At 34.7% G+C, this 18,227-nt stretch overlaps 1 protein-coding gene across 2 annotated transcripts in view; it reads left to right on the forward strand.

The window, feature by feature from the left end:
* Window positions 1-18,227, forward strand: part of LOC109076672 (protein shisa-9) — a 69,131-nt gene that overhangs the window by 17,198 nt on the left and 33,706 nt on the right. For both annotated transcript variants that reach the window (XM_042720673.1, XM_042720672.1), the window contains exon 3: window positions 15,668-15,783. In XM_042720673.1, coding sequence (XP_042576607.1) covers window positions 15,668-15,783 — 116 coding nt within the window. The remainder of the gene's footprint in view (window positions 1-15,667; window positions 15,784-18,227) is intronic.

The following is an 18,227-nucleotide window of genomic DNA, read 5'->3' on the forward strand; positions in this document are numbered from 1 at the left end:
GTATTTATTTAAAATGGACATCTCATGTAACATTTTGGTTTATTTACATTTACTGAAAGTCTTTATTGAATAAAAGTGTTAACCTAACTTCAGGTTTTTGAATGGTAGTTATATTAAGGTATATACTAATCATTTTTTTTTTTCAATTAACATTTGATATTCAAGTTCCAAACAACAACAGTGTGGATAAAAGACTCTTTACTGAGACCCTATCTAAAATGGACCAAAAATACACGAATGTTCCTGCTTTCAAGGCCAAGGACAGTGAGAACGCACTCTTTGTTCTTTAAAAGAAACTCAGTCACCTTTAAGTGGACTCAGCCCTTATATTGTTCAGGAGAGGCTTAAGCAAATATCATTTTTAAGGATGGCAATAATCAGAAAACCTTTGTTTTGCACTACTCAGTAAAAGTGTGTGTGTGTGTTAAAAGCACATGACTTATATGACTGAAACCAAAACATGTCTCATGGTGTATTTGTTTAATTTAAACGATCCCATTTGCTCAGTTTCATGAAGGGTGCCAATACGTCTTGAGTTGCCTTTAGACTTCATTAATCTGCATTAATCTGACGGCAGACTGTTGAGAGAGAGAGAGTGTGAGAGCCAGCGAGAGAGAATTGCCTTAGGGAATGATGTCTTGCTAGTACAGCTTCAGCCTGTTCTTTACTCTGATTGCTACATGAATTTGCTTGTGCGTGTACATGTAAGAGGTGAAGCGTTTAGGGTGAGATGTTTCTATTCTTTTTTTTTTTTTTTTTTATCGGCCAACTGATACCATAATTGCAGCTTTTATACAAGTGGTTTTATACATACAAATGTCTTAGGTCCAAAACAAACTTAATGCAAGTATTTGAATTTTACTTTATATTTTACTTATGCTGTAGTATAAGCATTATGCTTATTATATAAGCATTCTGGCAGATAATTACTTTAATATTATGACCAGTGACCAAAAAAATGGCAGATGGTAAAATTCAATGAAAAAATTTATGTAACAATATATAACATGCTAAATGAAATAATGTTAAATGCTGCCAGTTTTATGAATTTAATTTTGAATTATAATGTACAGTATTAAAAATTTACATACATTTTGAGAATGTTTAAAGGAAAAGTTCACCCAAAAATAAAAATTTGTTGAAAATTTACTCCAAGATGTAGATGACATTGTTTCTTTTCAGAACAAATTTGGCGAAATGTAGCATTACATCACATGTTCACCAATGGATACTTTACAGTGAATGGGTGCCGTCAGAATGAGAGTCCAAATAGATGGATTACTAAAAAAAACAAAAAAAAAAAACCTTTCACATTACAAGATGTTAATAGATGGACAAGAATTGTGTGGATTAATTGTGGATTATTGTGATATTTTATCAGCTGATGGACTCTTATTCTGACGGCACCCATTCAGTGAGCAAGTGATGTAATGCTAAATTTCTCCAAGTCTGATCCCATGAAGAAACAAACTCATTTACATATTGGATGGTCTGATGGTGAGTACATTTTCAGCAAATTTTCATTTTGGGGTGAACTATTCCTTTAAGATTCCATTTAACATTGTTATCAAATTATCAGTGTTTGTAAAGATTGACTATAAGTGAGTGTTAGATGATGGCAAAGCTAATCTAAATGTAAAAATGAGCCTTCACATTCAAATATCCAATATGAATGAAGGCAACTCTATTGCGACCTTGAATTTTGGGGTTTGTTAGTACCACATAGTAATGCATGTTAAAGTCAACATGAAATCAAAAATATCCTAATACTATACCTCACTTTGAATGTTACTTTTAACAAACAAAACTATTCCCTCGATTTATTTTTTATTTATTTTTTTTATAGTTTCACTCAGAAGTGAATTGGTTGTGAAGATTTTAGATGTTTAAATATGTACTTTGAGGCTGCACTCGTGATGCTTTGGCCAAGCATTTTTTGTCTGCGTTTGCTTGTTGACGTAGTATTTTTCTGGCATTCGTTTTTCTGTGCATGAAAGAGAGAGCCTTTGAGGACTTGAAGTGTCAGTCAAAGAATGTGAATTCACAGCCAAATAGCATCTATGAATGTTTATCTGTGTATGTGTGAAACACAGGGCATTTTAGTTTATTATAGTTTTACAGACCTGATATGAGCTGACAGGTGTAGCTGAGTGCAGCTAAACATCACATATAACAGGGAACAAGAAAAAGAAAGGCATACATGCTAATTCTACGCATTGTGCATTATCTTTTGATTTATGTAGGGTATGTGCGCGAGTCATTATTCAGTAGCAGCGATACAATGTTAGAGACATGTGGTCATGTGATCGCAGGAGGTCATTGTGATGCTGGGATGTAGATTTAGATATGCTGGATTCCACAGCAGAGATCCAATCAATATCCATGAACTGTTAGTAGGTCGTCAGCCACCCTCCATCAACATTCAGTACAGATGCAGCTGATCAGAGAAGGTGCATCTCATACAGATGTCCTGGTCATACTTGACCTCCAAAAACAAACAAATACTTTTAGTAGGTATTCAGCTGATCTGAGTAGGTGCATCTCATATACAGTTGGCGTATCGGAGATTTATTATATATAAAGTGTCCTAAAAGGGGTACAGTGTAATGCATCTAGCGGGGTTTTTATTCAGTGTTCATGGAGGAAGGGTCCTTTAAGGGGCGGATCCGGCCGCACGCGCTCCCCTCTTCGGTGGCGCGAGGGGCGGCGGCTTCTTCTAACTCGCTTGACTGCCCTGTAGGACGGGTGCGGTTCTCGAACGGACCAATGGTAAAGGTCTCTGGTTTTTAGTCCATCAACGCACACCAACAAGGATGAGGCCCGTTGGACCCACACGCGCGGGAAAGATTTGCATGAGGCTCCATTTCCTTTTGACCCCAGCGCCCCTCCTCTCTATTCAGCCTGGTGTATTGTTTAGGACGGCTTGAATTAAAAATGACTGTGATCTATATTTGAGAATAACTTATATTTATTATACATTTTACAGGTCAAGTGTTTTATTCCTCTGGGGTTCTTTCAATCGACCAAACATCAGTCCAGGCTGTTAGACTATGCTTTGGTTTTCTCATAAATGTGTGCGCTTTTAGATCGCAACAAGGAACAAAAATTGTTTACATAAAGTTGGCATACATGCGCCTTTTAGATCGCAAAATAAAAATATAAATGGCATACATTATTAATAACAGTAATTCATTTTATTTTTTTAAATATTTATGAAGCACATTCTATTTTTATTGCTGTAGAGTATTGGTTGTTTATTAATACATTTAAGTATTTTATCTTGTAAATCAGTTAGTTGTCCCTTAAACATTGAAATAATTAAATAACATATTATATATATATATATATATATTTATAGTGTACACACACACACACACACACACACACACACACACACACACACACACATACAGTATATATACATACAGTGTGTTTAAATGATGATTTCATTTATTAAAGGGATACTCCATCGCAAAATGAAAATTTTGTCATTAATCACTTACCCCCATGTCGTTCCAAACCCGTAAAAGCTTTGTTCGTCTTCGGAACACAATTTAAGATATTTTGGATGAAAACAGGGAGGCTTATGACTGTCCCATAGATTGCCAAATAAATAACACTGTCAAGGTCCAGGAAAGTATGAAAAGCATCGTCAGAATACTCCATCTGCCATCAGTGATTCAACCGTAACGTTATGAAGCAACGACAATTTTGTACATGAAGAAAACAAAAATAATAACTTTATTCAATAATTCCTCTCCTCTGTGTTTCTCCAAATCAGCGTAGCGCCATTTTGACAATTTTGAGCAGTACGCAGGCGGCTTACGCTCTTCTGAATCAGGCAGAGTACATTAACTTCAAAATAGGGGTAAAAATCTAGTTTGAGCTCACAATTTTTAATGTAGATAATTTTCATTACTAAAGCATATAATTGTTACATTTCCTATGTCCTACCGATAATTAATTTGGCTTGACAAGTAAAAAACGTTAAAGTCATTTTTCTCAGTTTCACACTCTGGCGAGTTAAGGTCTTTTGCCTTTGTAGGGCAGAGATGCGAAACAAAATAGTTGACATGTATCAGTCTGGAAAGGGTTATAAAGCCATTTCTAAGGCTTTGGGACTCCAGTGAACCACAATCAGATCCATTATCCACAAATGGAGAAAACTTGGAACAGTGGTGAACCTTCCCAGGAGTGGTCAGCCTACCAAAATTACTCCAAGAGTGCAACAACGACTCTTCCAGGATGTCATAAAAGAACCCAGAACAACATCTAAAGAACTTCAGGCCTCAATTAAGTTCAGTGTTCATGATTCAACAATAAGAAGGAGACTGGGCAAAAATGGCATCCATGGGATAGTTCCAACGCAAAAGCCATTGCTGACCAAAAAGAACACAAAGGCTTGTCTCACATTTGCCAAAAAATATCTTGATTGTCCCCAAGACTTTTGGCACAACCAGTTATTAGATTTAGGGGCAATTACTTTTCCACGTACAGCTTTTTTCCCTTAATAAATGAAATCATTATTTCAAAACTATAAATAATCAAGATATATAATATTAATTGTTTCCACACCATACAGTATATCACACACACACACAAACACAGACACATATATGAAATAAATGTTACAAAGAATTTAGCTGAATTCTTTTTATCATTTTTTTTAATTCAAAGAAAATCTTCATCTATGCTTTAATTTTTCATGCCTTGAAAGCATTTTTAAGGCAAACTTTATCACACCAATATCAAAGCTTGTCTAGCTCTATCACACTCAACCAGAGAACATTCGAATGACAACATGCCTCGCGCATACATCAAATACCGTTTTATTTATAGTAAGCCACATCTGCTGAAAACTCTACTGTATTTTGCTAAAAGCATGTTCTGACCACATGTGCTTGACTTCCAGCAGTGTGTGATGGGGAGTCTTGAGTGTATCACATCAAATACAAACACACTCGATTTGTTCTCTGCGGTCTGGGTGTCTTTGATATTACACTCCATGCTCTATTAGATTACAACCCGCAAAGAACTACATAAGTATGATTTGATTTTACAGTGTAGGCTACGTTTCTGTAATTATATTGTACCTATAAAGTATGTACGTGTAGGTAAGGGAACAATGTGTTACGTTTGGGTAATAAGGAGGTAACAACCAGATATGCAACCTGCAAAGAACTGCGTAAGTATACTGAAGTTACGGTGTAAGCCTATGTTTTGGTAATTACAGTGTTCCTACGGGTATAAGGGAACAATGTGTTAAGGGGGTAGCAACCAGATATACAAATGATTTATAATGGAATTATTTTAAAACTTAACCGGTACCTATTCTATTACTATGCCAGGGATAAATCATAAATTTAGTGTATATAGGCTATATAAGCTTTTTAAAATTAACGTTTTAGAGTACAGCCTGCAATTTATAACGTAAATAAACAGAATTTACAGCATAACTTTTTTAAATTATAGTGCACCTATTTAGTAGGCTACCTCTGTGTAGGTATAAGGGAATAATATGTTTGGGGAATAAAGGGGTAACAACCTGTAAAATTACAAACTATTTATACTGTAAGTATTTTGAAACTAAGAGGTACCTATTCTAATATTACATGGTACTGTATGTATGACCTACTGTAACAACAATCTTTTGGTTTTTAAAAAAGTATTTTATCATAGTCCTAGGTATTTTTTAAGCATGGGGTATATATTCTGTTATTAAAGGATACATGATGGAGATTACTGAACAACAAAACTGGACATGTAGTGAAATTATTTAATGTTATTTATATACATTATATATCAGGTAATACATCCATAAATATGGTGTACTGTTTTATTTAATTAAATTATTGTTTGAAATTTACTATAGGCCTACTGCTGGGTTAAACGAACCCAAAATGGGTTTTTAAATTAAAATCACACACACAATATGACAACAGTAACAACACAGGCATCAGATAATAAAATATTAAAATTTATTACACCGGTTCAGAAAAAAAAAAACAGCCAACAGATAATAAAATATTAAAATTTATTACACCGGTTCAGAAAAAAAAAAACCAATTGTTTAAGAACAAATTTAAAATTTAGTTAAATTTGTTCATGTTTTTCATTAATTTGTTATTAATTTAAACAATTATTATCAAACAATTATGTTCATTTAGTAACATATAAATATATTGGCTATATCTTTAGAGTTTTATAGTTCATTATCTTCTTGTCGATCCACCGGTTCACATTTACAACTGCATGATTTCTGCATAAAAATAAGGGTCGTTTTGGTCTAAACAAAGAGAAGGGCTTATTGAAAAAAAATGCAAATTCATTCTCTGCCCGCAGGTGGCGCTTTTCACCAGGAATATAGCCATTTCCCCGGCAACTGCAGTAAACATAGCAGCGCAGCACCTGATTTTGAAACTTGCAGCGCTCATATTTAATCAATTAAACCATAGCCTTTTGCTGTGTAAGCTATATCTAAATTTTGTTTTTTTTTACTGGAGCATCACCCGAGTCTTTTACTCCCATTTCTACCAGTGATCATTGTTTCCTTCCCTCGGTACTCCCCACGCAGATATATAGCATTACTGGGTAGTAGGTTGCCAAGTTGAGGGGACAAATGGGTTGAAATTTGTATGTGTCAATTGTGTGAGAAGGATACGTTTCATACAAGATCTGGCAACTGGACAACCTTGGAATATGTTGACATGATTATTCATATAATGAGGTTTGGGCCAAAGAGTATAGAAGTCAGTATAAGTTCTTTGTTTAGGCCATACAAATTACGGGAGTTTTAATAGCAAATGTAGCAAACATATAAAATATGCCCAGTGGGATTTTTTTTTAATAGAAAGACTGAATAGCGGGATAGAATGGTAAAATACGGGAGAATCCCGGGAAAAACGGGAGGGTTGACAGGTATGTGTTAAGCACTGCAGACAAGGATTTCATCCCACACAGAACCACTCGCGTTTGAACTTGTGTGACTTGCTGCATGCTCTCTTTCACGTCCTCCACATTCCTAACCCAAGAGAACATTGGGTCAAATCAAGTCAGCTTCCCAACTCAACAGTCTCAACCAAGCATTTGGATTGAAACAATTACCAGTGTGTTTTATATGTGAGCTATAAAAAAAGTTACCACATAGTAGAATAGGTACCCCTTAGTTTCAAAATACTTACAGTAGAAATAAATTGTGTAATTTTACAGGTTGTAACCCCTTTATTCCCCAAACGTTGCATATTATTCCCTTATACCTACACGGAGGTAGGCTACTGAATAGGTACACTATAATTACAAAAAAGTTTACACTGTAAATTCTGTTTACTTACGCAGTACGTTACGTGTTGTAATCTAAAGCATCACTGAATTAAGCTTTAATTTATGTTTACTTTGGTTGTGTATTTGTGTGTGTTATAAATTTTTGTTTGTTTGTTTTTTTTTTTTTGTTTGATGCATCTCAGTGACGTCAGTCATTTAGCTTTGCCCTGAAGCCTCATCTGTTCTGGAAAGTGCTGTGTGTGTGTGTGTGTGTGTGTGTGTGTGTGTGTGTTTGCATTCCCAGTGACATTTGCATGAGTGTGTGGCAGAATGGGGGAAGCCTTTTGTGATGTTTTCATTCAGATAATGATGTGAGATGAAATAAAGGAATCTGATACAAGGGGATAGATTTACATGGGCTGAAAATCTGACCACAGTAAAGCAATATTATCAGAACAGAAAAAGTCATATAGGGAAGAAGCATAACTGAATTAACCATATTAAATTTTTTTTTTTTTTGACACCTCACTCTGTTTATGATGACAAAGGCCTGGAATAAGTACAACATGTGAACACAAACTTCTCGATATCACACATTATTGCATTCCGAAATGTTTCCAAAGTAGTTGCATCTCATAATTCTGACTTTTTCTCACAGGTGTTTAAATTTCACAATTTTCTTAGTTTTCATAATTCTTAGTTTACATCTTGCAATTTTATCTATTTTTTCTTGTAAATCTGACTTTACATTTTGCTTTTTTTTTTCTGAGTAAAAAATAAAAAAGGTAATTGCAGCATTTTATTTTGATTCTAACTTGTTTCTCACACTTTTTTCACAATTGAGGGCTCACAGTTCAAGCATATATTCATCAGAATTTATAAGAATTGTTTATAGTCAGTTTATATCTTGCAGTTCTAAATTATCTTCTTTGATTTGAATAAAGTAATAGTAAATCTTGAAATTAACACAAAATGTGTGCCTATTAACATTATTTAGTGAACAATTATGTTTTTATTAACCTATACGTAACAAATGTATTGTTTATTGTTTCTTAAAGTAAATCCAATAAAGTTTAATAATGGGACCTTACTATAATGTGTTAATTAATTTAATAAAAAATACATAAAATTGTTCAATATTAAATATAAAATCATTTTTTGCAGCACATTGCTTTCTTCAGGCTTAATGTGTTTTATGCAAATAGGAATATAAATGCTACAGAGCTTCAACCTGTATAAAAAGCTATACAGGAATATTGTTTTATTATAATAAGATAAATAGTGTTTTCAGGGCTTATAAACCCTGGTTGCTGATGCATACAGACAGACAGACACACATGCATGCACACACACATATAAATACACCTCCTTCTGCATTTCGGGACTGTACTTGGCAGCTGTCAGATTCATTATAATTCAGGAGAGGGATCATAGATAGAAAGGGATCCATTTTTTTAGAAGTAGAATGACAAGAGACTACAAACAACTGCATTCATGTACAGATAACAGCAGAAAGACAGACACAGAGAGACGAGGACAGGCTGCTGGAAAACAGACCTATGATCATGACATTTGGGGGACTTGTGCTGTTTGCCGAACTGTGAGCGTGTGTATGTGTGTTTGAGATGCCTGTGCCAATTCCTGTGACATAGGTGATCTATATCAGTTCATCTACCACACCCCCAGGGACAGAACTGTGTGTGTGTAAATTTCATTACCTTGAGGTTTGAAGTAGTGCTCATGAATAATCTGACGTGTGTTTTCAGGGTGTTTTTCAGCTGGACAACCTGAAAAAGACAAAAAAGAAAAACTCAAATCGTGATTGTGTCTCCATGTAAAAAATATTATTGAGGAAATAATAAATGTTGTTGTTTTTTTTTTTTATTGAGGGAATATTTTTTATAATTTTTTTTATGAGATATGACTTATTTTCACATTAATGGACGATAACATTAGTGAAAACATCCCATATTCAAACATACAGTATCTCCCTCTGCTAAATTCTTTTTGAGAACATTTGAGGGTTGAAATGATGAGAGTTGTCCAATTTTCTAAATTTCCCCACAATGCGCTTGTCTCAAGTTTAGTTAATAAGCAGAGGGTCTATAAATTTCCAGGATTCAGCAGAGAGAAACTCTATAGAAAGTAAGTCAGGGAAGTCAAGTCAAACTGCATTGCTTTTCCTTTACCCAGCAAATCTTCTCTTCCCGCCAATAGATTACTAAAACAGATACATGCACTGACATCTGAATGATTTTATATCCAAGCAGACAGCGTTGAACAAGACTACATGATTTCTCCTGAAATGGCAAGGGGGGGGGGGGGGACTAAGAGGTCTCTTTTACTCAGATTAGTGTGCAAAGACACACACACAATCTCTGCTTTGCTGCTAACTATATCTGAGTCTCTTTGTAGTGTGTCAGGCACATCAGGGCCAAATTTTTCCCCTACTGTGATATCGCTAATGGCTAATGCACCAGAAACACACACAAGCACACATATTTCCACACACACAAACATACACATACAGTCTCTCTCACTGGAGCAGCATTAGCCCTGTGGCTAACCGGGCCACTCTGAACCATCTGCCTCACCAGCTTAAAGTTTCAACTAACTGATTCCCAATGCATGATGAGATTAAAAACAAAACTCTGTGCTGAAATGTATTTCAATGTTATGGATGCTTTAAACTTTACTGTTAATAAAGTGAGTGGCTGTTATTAGCTTAAATGCAACCAGTGGCAATCATCTTTTTGCATAATAATGTAAATAGATTCAAATGACTGGATATGGAAGCCAGTTTCCGCCAAGGAATAAAAAAAGTGAAAAAGATAACTGCAACTTTGTCTTACATTTCCTTTTTCTTGCAATCTTTTGCAATCTACATTTTTTTAGCATATCTGTGAAAAAGTCATAATTGAAAGATATAAACTTACTATTGTGAGAAAAAAGTAAATATAGTGATGTCATACTGTTGTTTGTGATTAATATCATTGTTTATTTGTGTTTTTGTTTTGATGTTTTTTTTGCAGTGCTCGTGTTTATTTATTATGTTTTATAAAAAAAACATAGAGTATATATTTTGAAAATATTTACATGTATATACATTTATATATTTATATAATATATTTGATATATAAACATAAAATTTTTCTTAAATATATACATGCATGTGTTTGTATTTATATATGCATAATACATATACACAGTACACACTCATATATTATGTAAACAAAAGCTTTTATTTTGGATACGATTAATCGCGATTTTTGGTTTGGATTAATTGTGATTAATCATTTGACTTTGTATTTTTTTTTCATTAATTGCATTTGTATTTTTTAAAAAACACAATTGCGAGGTGTGAACTTAGAATTCTGAGAAATTAGGTCAGAATTGTGTGATGTAAACTCTGAACTGTGAGAAACAAAGTCTGAATTATGAGAGAAAAATGTACAATTAGCTTTTTTATTTTTTATTTTTTTATTCCATGGTGGAAACAGGGTTCCATAAAAAGATGCATCATAACCATAGCTAAATTATTTTAATTATCAACAAAGTCATTTGAGCTGAAAGAACTAAAGTTCACTGATCACTCTTCTTTGCGAGCAGGTTAATTAGCTGAAATGCATCTTATATGAGATTAATAATACAACATAAGCAATCTTACACTTGGACACTCTGAAGCAAACGACAACTTTGAACAGTTGCATGCTAGTCTAAATGCATATCTCACACTGTCACACACTCACATTGCACTAACAACATGCGACACATGATGCAATATCCTAAACAGTATATTAAATATTGAAATTGAAATAAAAAATAATTGATTCACAACACAGTAACTTAGACCCATTATAGGCTATTAGTATCACAGCTAAGAGAGTTTTCACTTTGTATGCTTTTACAGTATGTTTAAAATATATTTTAATCAATAAAATAAAAAATCTATAATTAAAAAAGAAAAACTTTAAAAATGTTGGTGTGCTACTGTTTGATATTTTCAGTTTTACATATTTTAATATTATATCCCATTCCTATAGTTAATTGGGCTAAATGATAATGATAATTTATATTTATCAATAATATTATTATCAAATAATGAATTTGACAATGAAACATTGACTAAAATTAAGAGATTGTGTCGAACTGTGACTAAAAAATGTGTCACTGAAACATAAGCTGGTCTAAACTGGTCTGAGAGTTTTTCCTATCATGGCAGTGACTACATTGATTAGGAGGGAGTCTAATGTATAGGCTTGTGAGTTCTTGTCAAAGTGCTCCCAACCGAGTCTTAAAGTGAGTTTAAGAGCCAGTTGGGGGCACTTAAGACTGATTTGGGACGCCTGCAGTTAGTCTTTCCACCTGTGATTACCACTGGAGTGCCTCAATGGGAATTTTGCTGAAAAGTAACAGTTTAATTAAAGACCACATGTTTCTGTAATGAAAAGGGAACATGCTGAGAGAACATCAGAAAGGTTGGAAATCTCCCTAATTATTTCTTCTAACACACTCTCATGCAATCCAATCCAGCATATGTATGGCCAATCAGAAATTCATTCATCACACACACCCCTGGAAGTTAAGACCATCAGCATGATTAACGATCATTTTCTATCAATAAACAGCTGAATGATGGCTGATTTGCTGCTCTGTTCTGAAGTATAAAATCTGGCCGTAGGTGAAACAGATTGAGCCGTTTAAAATATTTAATTGTGCAAGTGAACGGAGATATTCTTGGTGAACACAGCTGGGAGCAGATGAATGGAGCATATGTGTAGATGTTTCTCAGATTGCATGTATACATGCGCTCTGTGCATCCTTACATGTGATCACGACATAAGAAACATTCTCCTGAGAACAACCGTGAAAGACTAACATGTGATTTGAGATACATTTAAAGATCATGTTGCCCCATTCCTACAACCTTGAGCCACCAGAAATCAATCAAAGTGTTTGGTTTAGGTCTAGCACCAATTTAAGATCAATAACCGACATGTCAGTTTTGTTTTAAATACACATTTCCAACTACATTTCCCGATGGCAATCTGCACTAAATGTCACTTTTTTTTTTGTTTAAATTCTTCACTAAGAACAAATTGTGCCCACTGATTACTCGGAACGTTGACTAAAAGTCCACTACTGCCTCTTTTCCGGCTTACAACCCTTTTTAATAATTGAATCGGTTGAAAAGAACATGCATTTTAATCAACCAATTTTGTTGCTGAAAGAGAATTTTCTAAACTAACATTAATGATTAATTACTTTGCAGTTTGGGGGATTTTTCTTAAATATATGGAATCGATTAAATTAAACCACTGTTGCCTGTGGTTAAAGTATATGGCTGCACATTTGAGTTGACAAATAAATTGGATTGTTATTTTGATTAAGGTAATTGTGACTTTTCATCTCACAATTCTGACTTTTTTCTCAGAATTGCAAGATATAAACCCTCAGTTGCGAGTTATAAGGTCCAGTTCTGAGGAAAAAAATACAAATTCAGAATTGCAAGTTTATTGCAAGTTTTTATCTCACAGTTCTGATTAAATAGTGATAATTGCGAGTTTATATCTCACAGTTATGACTGTATAACTCGCCATTGTGTTTCTATCATGCAATTTTGAGTAAAAAAAAGTCTGAATTGTGAGATAAAAAGTCACAATGACCTTTACCTCAAAATATCTAAAAATTATAAATTGACTTAAGAAACAAAACCACGTGAAACATTTAGATTTTTGTTAGAAAAAACGTATTTTTAATAAGAATGTATTTTGTCTCACTGAACTGTCAGATTACGTTTTAAACATAAGTACGTTTAAATGTGAAAAGCTTTTTAAAATGACTACTCTTTCTTTTATAAAAAGTTATGTAATAATATAGACTGTTTAAATTACCTGATTGTTTTAACATACTTTACATTCACAATTGTCTGAGTGTAAAATAAGATGTTATCATGTCCACCAAAGACCAGGATATGATACGGCTCGCTGGAGGGACAGGAAGTTTGTAGACAGCCATCGTCCTGTGTGGCCTGTACTGGCTTTGAGGAGACAGTAGAAATGATTCATAGGGCAGCACATCAGTCGAGCATACAGCAGAGAGCTGGCCGGAGCCGAGTGCCTCGTTCTCCTGGTCATTATCATGAAAGAGACAGACCCTTCTTGTATGCCTTAGCCCAGCGATCCTGGCAACTGTTGCTTTAGAAATGTCCCAAGATTCCATCCTGCCCTGAATTTCAGCCTGTGGAATAGAGAATGTTGAGACAATGATGTCACAAGGGAAATAACGGAACCTTGAAGAGCAGCCGAGCAGAATTATTTTGTATTGCACTGGAATCAGGTCACACTTGCACTTTCTGTGCACCTACACAATTTTAATGCAACCACCGAAGCACTTGCCAGTAGGGGATGGATAAATTGAGAGGGTTGGTTGTTAGTTAGACATTATAGCTGTCTTGAGAGTTCAGATATGGCTCAGTACTGGACAATCTGTGAAGGTTACGGTCACTGAAGCTCCCAGAGAGGGCTTTGGATAGATTCTGAAGGTGAGAACAGGGATTAGTGAACAAAGGGAGGGACAGAGCCAGAGACAACATTCTTTGAAAGTGTAGTGTAGACCGAATAACATGAAAGAAAGAATTGATTTGAAATACAGAATAATTGCTAAGAATAATATGTGAATACAAAAGGCACAAACAAGTGTAAAGAAGTAAATAAAATAAAAATTTAATTTATAAATAAACAAACAAACCAGTATATGGTGTTTGGTGACAATGACATCTATCTTTAAAGTTCTTTTACTATATGAATGATTTCTGTTTAAAGGGGTCATATGATGTTGCCAAAAAAGAACATTATTTTATGTGTTTGGTGTAATGAAATCTGTTTATGTGGTTTAAGATAAAAAAAAACACATTATTTTCCACATACTGTACATTATTGTTTCTCCTCTATGACCCGCCTTCTGAAATGTATCGTTTTTTGGAAAGCTCATCGTTCTGAAAAGCGAGGTATGCTCTGATTGGCCAGCTATCCAGTGCATTGTGATTGGCCGAATGCCTCAAGCATGTGACGGAAATGTTATGCCCCTTAACATACTGTGATGTGTGTCCTGGTCAGAACTCCAGAGCGACGAGACAAAAACAATAAAACCCATTACAAACGAGCCATTTGTTGCATTCAAGTGGGAACAAAATTACGGATTATAATGATTTATGGATTATAATGACTTGGGGAAGTCGTGGCCTAATGGTTAGAGAGTCGGACTCCCAATTGAAGGGTTGTGAGTTCGAGTCTTGGGCCGGCAATTGTGGGTGGGGGCGAATGTACAGTTCTCTCTCCACCTTCAATACCATGACTTAGGTGCCCTTGAGCTAGCATCGACCCCCAACTGCTCCCCGGGCGCCGCAGAATAAAATGGCTGCCCACTCCGGTGTGTGTTCACAGTGTGTGTGGCGTGTTCACTGCTCTGTGTGTGTGCACTTCGGATGGGTTAAATGCAGAGCACGAATTCTGAGTATGGGTCACCATACTTGGCTGAATGTCACGTCCTTCACTTTTTCTTCAAGTGGGAACAAAATTACGGATTATAATGACTTATACTGTGTTTTTACGCGCTGCGTTGTATCTGACCAATCATAATGCAGAATCCACCATTTTGTCCGACAAACAAGTCAGGCAGTAAAGTAAATTAACTTCAGTGGACTGAAACTTGAAAAATGGAGTGTATTGATATCTTTCAATGGTTGAAATCTTCTGATGTTCATTCATGTTAATTTCATGTTTTAAGTTAATATGAAAAGATGATCGGTTCATGTGCCACTTGAACTGAGGCACTACAGAGACGGGCGGGAATTGAACATGTAGACCTACATTTACAGAATGTATTGATTCAGGTAATTGCTGTGTTAATAGTGAATGTGTTGCAGAAATACTAGAAACCATTCTGTTCACTTACACTAATGTGATCAGCTGTAATCGCTTGCAAATGAGGATTTTCTCATTTCAATTGACTGTGAAAAGTGTTTGTTTCAATTTCAATTTGCAGTCTTTGCATTTTTTAATCACTTTAATGTATAATTTAAACATTTTTTTTTTTTTTTTTTACAGAAAATGGTTAAAAATGCTATGAAAATTCCTAATTCTTTCCAGAAATTGATCTTCAGCACTTTAGGAGCACAGTTTACTAAAAATCAAACTATTCGCTGAAATTTCAAGTTCATTCATTTCCTGAAGACACGTTATGCCAGGTATCTAAGACTTGAGGACAAACGACTTGAATTAGTGAGACGTGACTTGGACTGAATGCAAAACACTGGCCTGGGTTCATGTCTGGTTTGTATTACTCACCCTTATATGCCAAGTGCCCTACTGAGAAACTGATGGTGTACAAACCTGTCTCTTTTTAGGGCCCTAACGGAATTGCTAAAACAGCCAGGCGAGCCCGGGGGTGTAGACAGAGGAGGAGGCCACCACCCTATCGGATCCAATGGCATCTCTGGCAGGTCAATGCGCACCAACAACGGTGAGTCAGAGCCCCAGAGTCTCTGCTGAGCTGAATCTCAGGTACTCACGGATATAATGAATGTCAAATCAAATATAATGAACGTCCAACATTCAGTGTTGAGGTAAAAAGGAGCCTTGACAGGTTGCTTGCATTTGTATTTCAATTGCCAATATGTGAGGCTTGGAGATTTTGGCTCACAAATGTGATGTATAGATTTTATAACTGTTTAAATATGCATGTTACAAATACTTTCTATAACCCAGTTTAATACAGTGACAGCTTCAACTGTAGTTGATTTTGATACTGTGGCACTTTCAAAACATTGCTGTTTGTTTGAGCAGTCTTGCATGGTATCACTGGCTCAACTAATGGTGCCATTTTCGGGGACGGACTATCCGGTTGACTGACCAATTAAAACCCCTGACCAGTGATGTTGTTGCTTACTAAAGCTAAAAATATTTTCTGTAATTCAAATAAAGCTGAAGGTAAAAAATAAAAATTAAATATAGATATTAGATGTCCGATGTCTTGGCATTCAAGCTGAAGAAATAAAATTACTTTTAAAAACCCTAATTAAATAAATATTACAATTAAACCTAATAAAAATATACAAATTACAAAATTACATATTTTTATTTAAAATAAAAAAACAAAAATATTAGCTGATTCAATAAATACTGTAATAGTATATAAATAAAAATGCAAAAAAAAAAGAAATTTAGAAAAAAAAAATCTTCAGAATTATTGTATTTTTTCCAGTACAAAATTTATAAAAGAAATTTATTCAGAATTATTGTATTTTTTCCAGCACATACAATAAATATATATATATATATTGAGAGGCACAGTGACATATATATAAATGTCTGTCGATAGGGTAAGAAACCCACCCTTTATTTTAATTAAATTTTTTTTTACCCCATTGATAAATTTATTTTCCTCGTTGTATTTAAGCGTAAAGTCTCATTCTGAACTGTGCTATGGGGACGGATTGTACCTCAAATTTAGTCTTGATTGAGTAGAGGTGTACTTTTACTTTTATGCAATCAGACTTTCACCTTGGAGAAAAGGGGTGAAAAAAATCGTAAAGACTGAGAGAACTGTCTGTAATAGAACCTAAAGTGCTTATCTCCCCCAGAGCACCCTGATAATCAAACAGCAACACCTTTTAATCGTGACAATGACTTTTATTTTTATAATCCTGTTTGGTGCCACTAGAGTTGCAACAGTTACAGTACACTTGAAAGCTTGAAGATGACTTTGGTTTGCTTGAGTAAACTTCAAAATTAAGTTTATTATTATTATTATTATTTATTTAGCAATGTCATCATTCATTACATCAACATTCACTTTGCAGTCAAAACTAAAGTTCTTGTGTGATAACGACCCATTAAATGTTCCATAGATACACATCGGCCGACAACATTATTGAACACAGTGAGGCTTAAAGGCCATCACCTTTTGACCCTGTGAGGGTAATGAACTGGAATGAGGGAGTAATTACATTTGCGGATATGAGCGGTCCTACTGCTGCTCCCTCTCAGCCTAGGAAGAGGAAGTGGCTTAACGAGGCAACTGTGCTAATTAAGGCATAATTAAGAAACTTCAGCCAAGACCTGCTGATCAAGAACACACTGTCCTTCTGTCTGAGAATTAGGGACCCATTTATCTCTCCATCTCACACACACACACATTTCATCACAGGTGTGAGTTTTCCTTGGGAGTGTGAGAATTTCCACTGTGGCAGTGTTTCTGCTCGTAATTCTTATATCTTCTTCCTCTTCTAAATCCACCTCTTCAATAAGAACCTAATTAAGTGCTCATTAAACCAGCTTGAATACACTTAGGGTCACAAGGGTCTAAGAACGATCCATCTGCATATACACACACAAACACAGCTGAAGAGTCGTGACAGGTAGACCCACGGCAACACAGGTGGTCAGGAGGAATGGATGGATGAATGGATTTGAAAGGAGGAAGATAGAAATGAGGTGACGAAGGTGAAGTATGATGATGAACTTTTAAATAGGGATGTGGAGAAAAAAAATAGATGTAAATAATTAGAATAATAATTTAACAAAGCACAAACATTAATTTGATGCATTGATTAATATGAAATAAGTTTGTTGACACAAATGCATGATAAGTCTTATTTTAGTTCATTAGCTTAGCATAGCGGTTTCAGTGAAATAAAACAGTAGGAAAAAATCTGAATAAAAATATATAAAATTATGTATTAATAAAATAAACTATATAAAATTATAAATATAAGAATACAAAATAATAATAAAAAATACAAAAATAACAACAAAATATAAAATGTTATGAAGTATCAACATTAGGCTGTTTTCAGATTAAAAAAGTAATTTAACCCCTGTGGTGCTCTTTGGTCACTTCTGTTTTGAATTTTTTAAAAAGCTTCATCAGAATGGTACAAAACTTGGTGACATTTATGGCATTTG

The sequence above is a fragment of the Cyprinus carpio genome, chromosome B3 (assembly GCF_018340385.1).
Source record: "Cyprinus carpio isolate SPL01 chromosome B3, ASM1834038v1, whole genome shotgun sequence".
In the NCBI taxonomy this organism is placed as follows: Eukaryota; Metazoa; Chordata; class Actinopteri; order Cypriniformes; family Cyprinidae; genus Cyprinus; species Cyprinus carpio.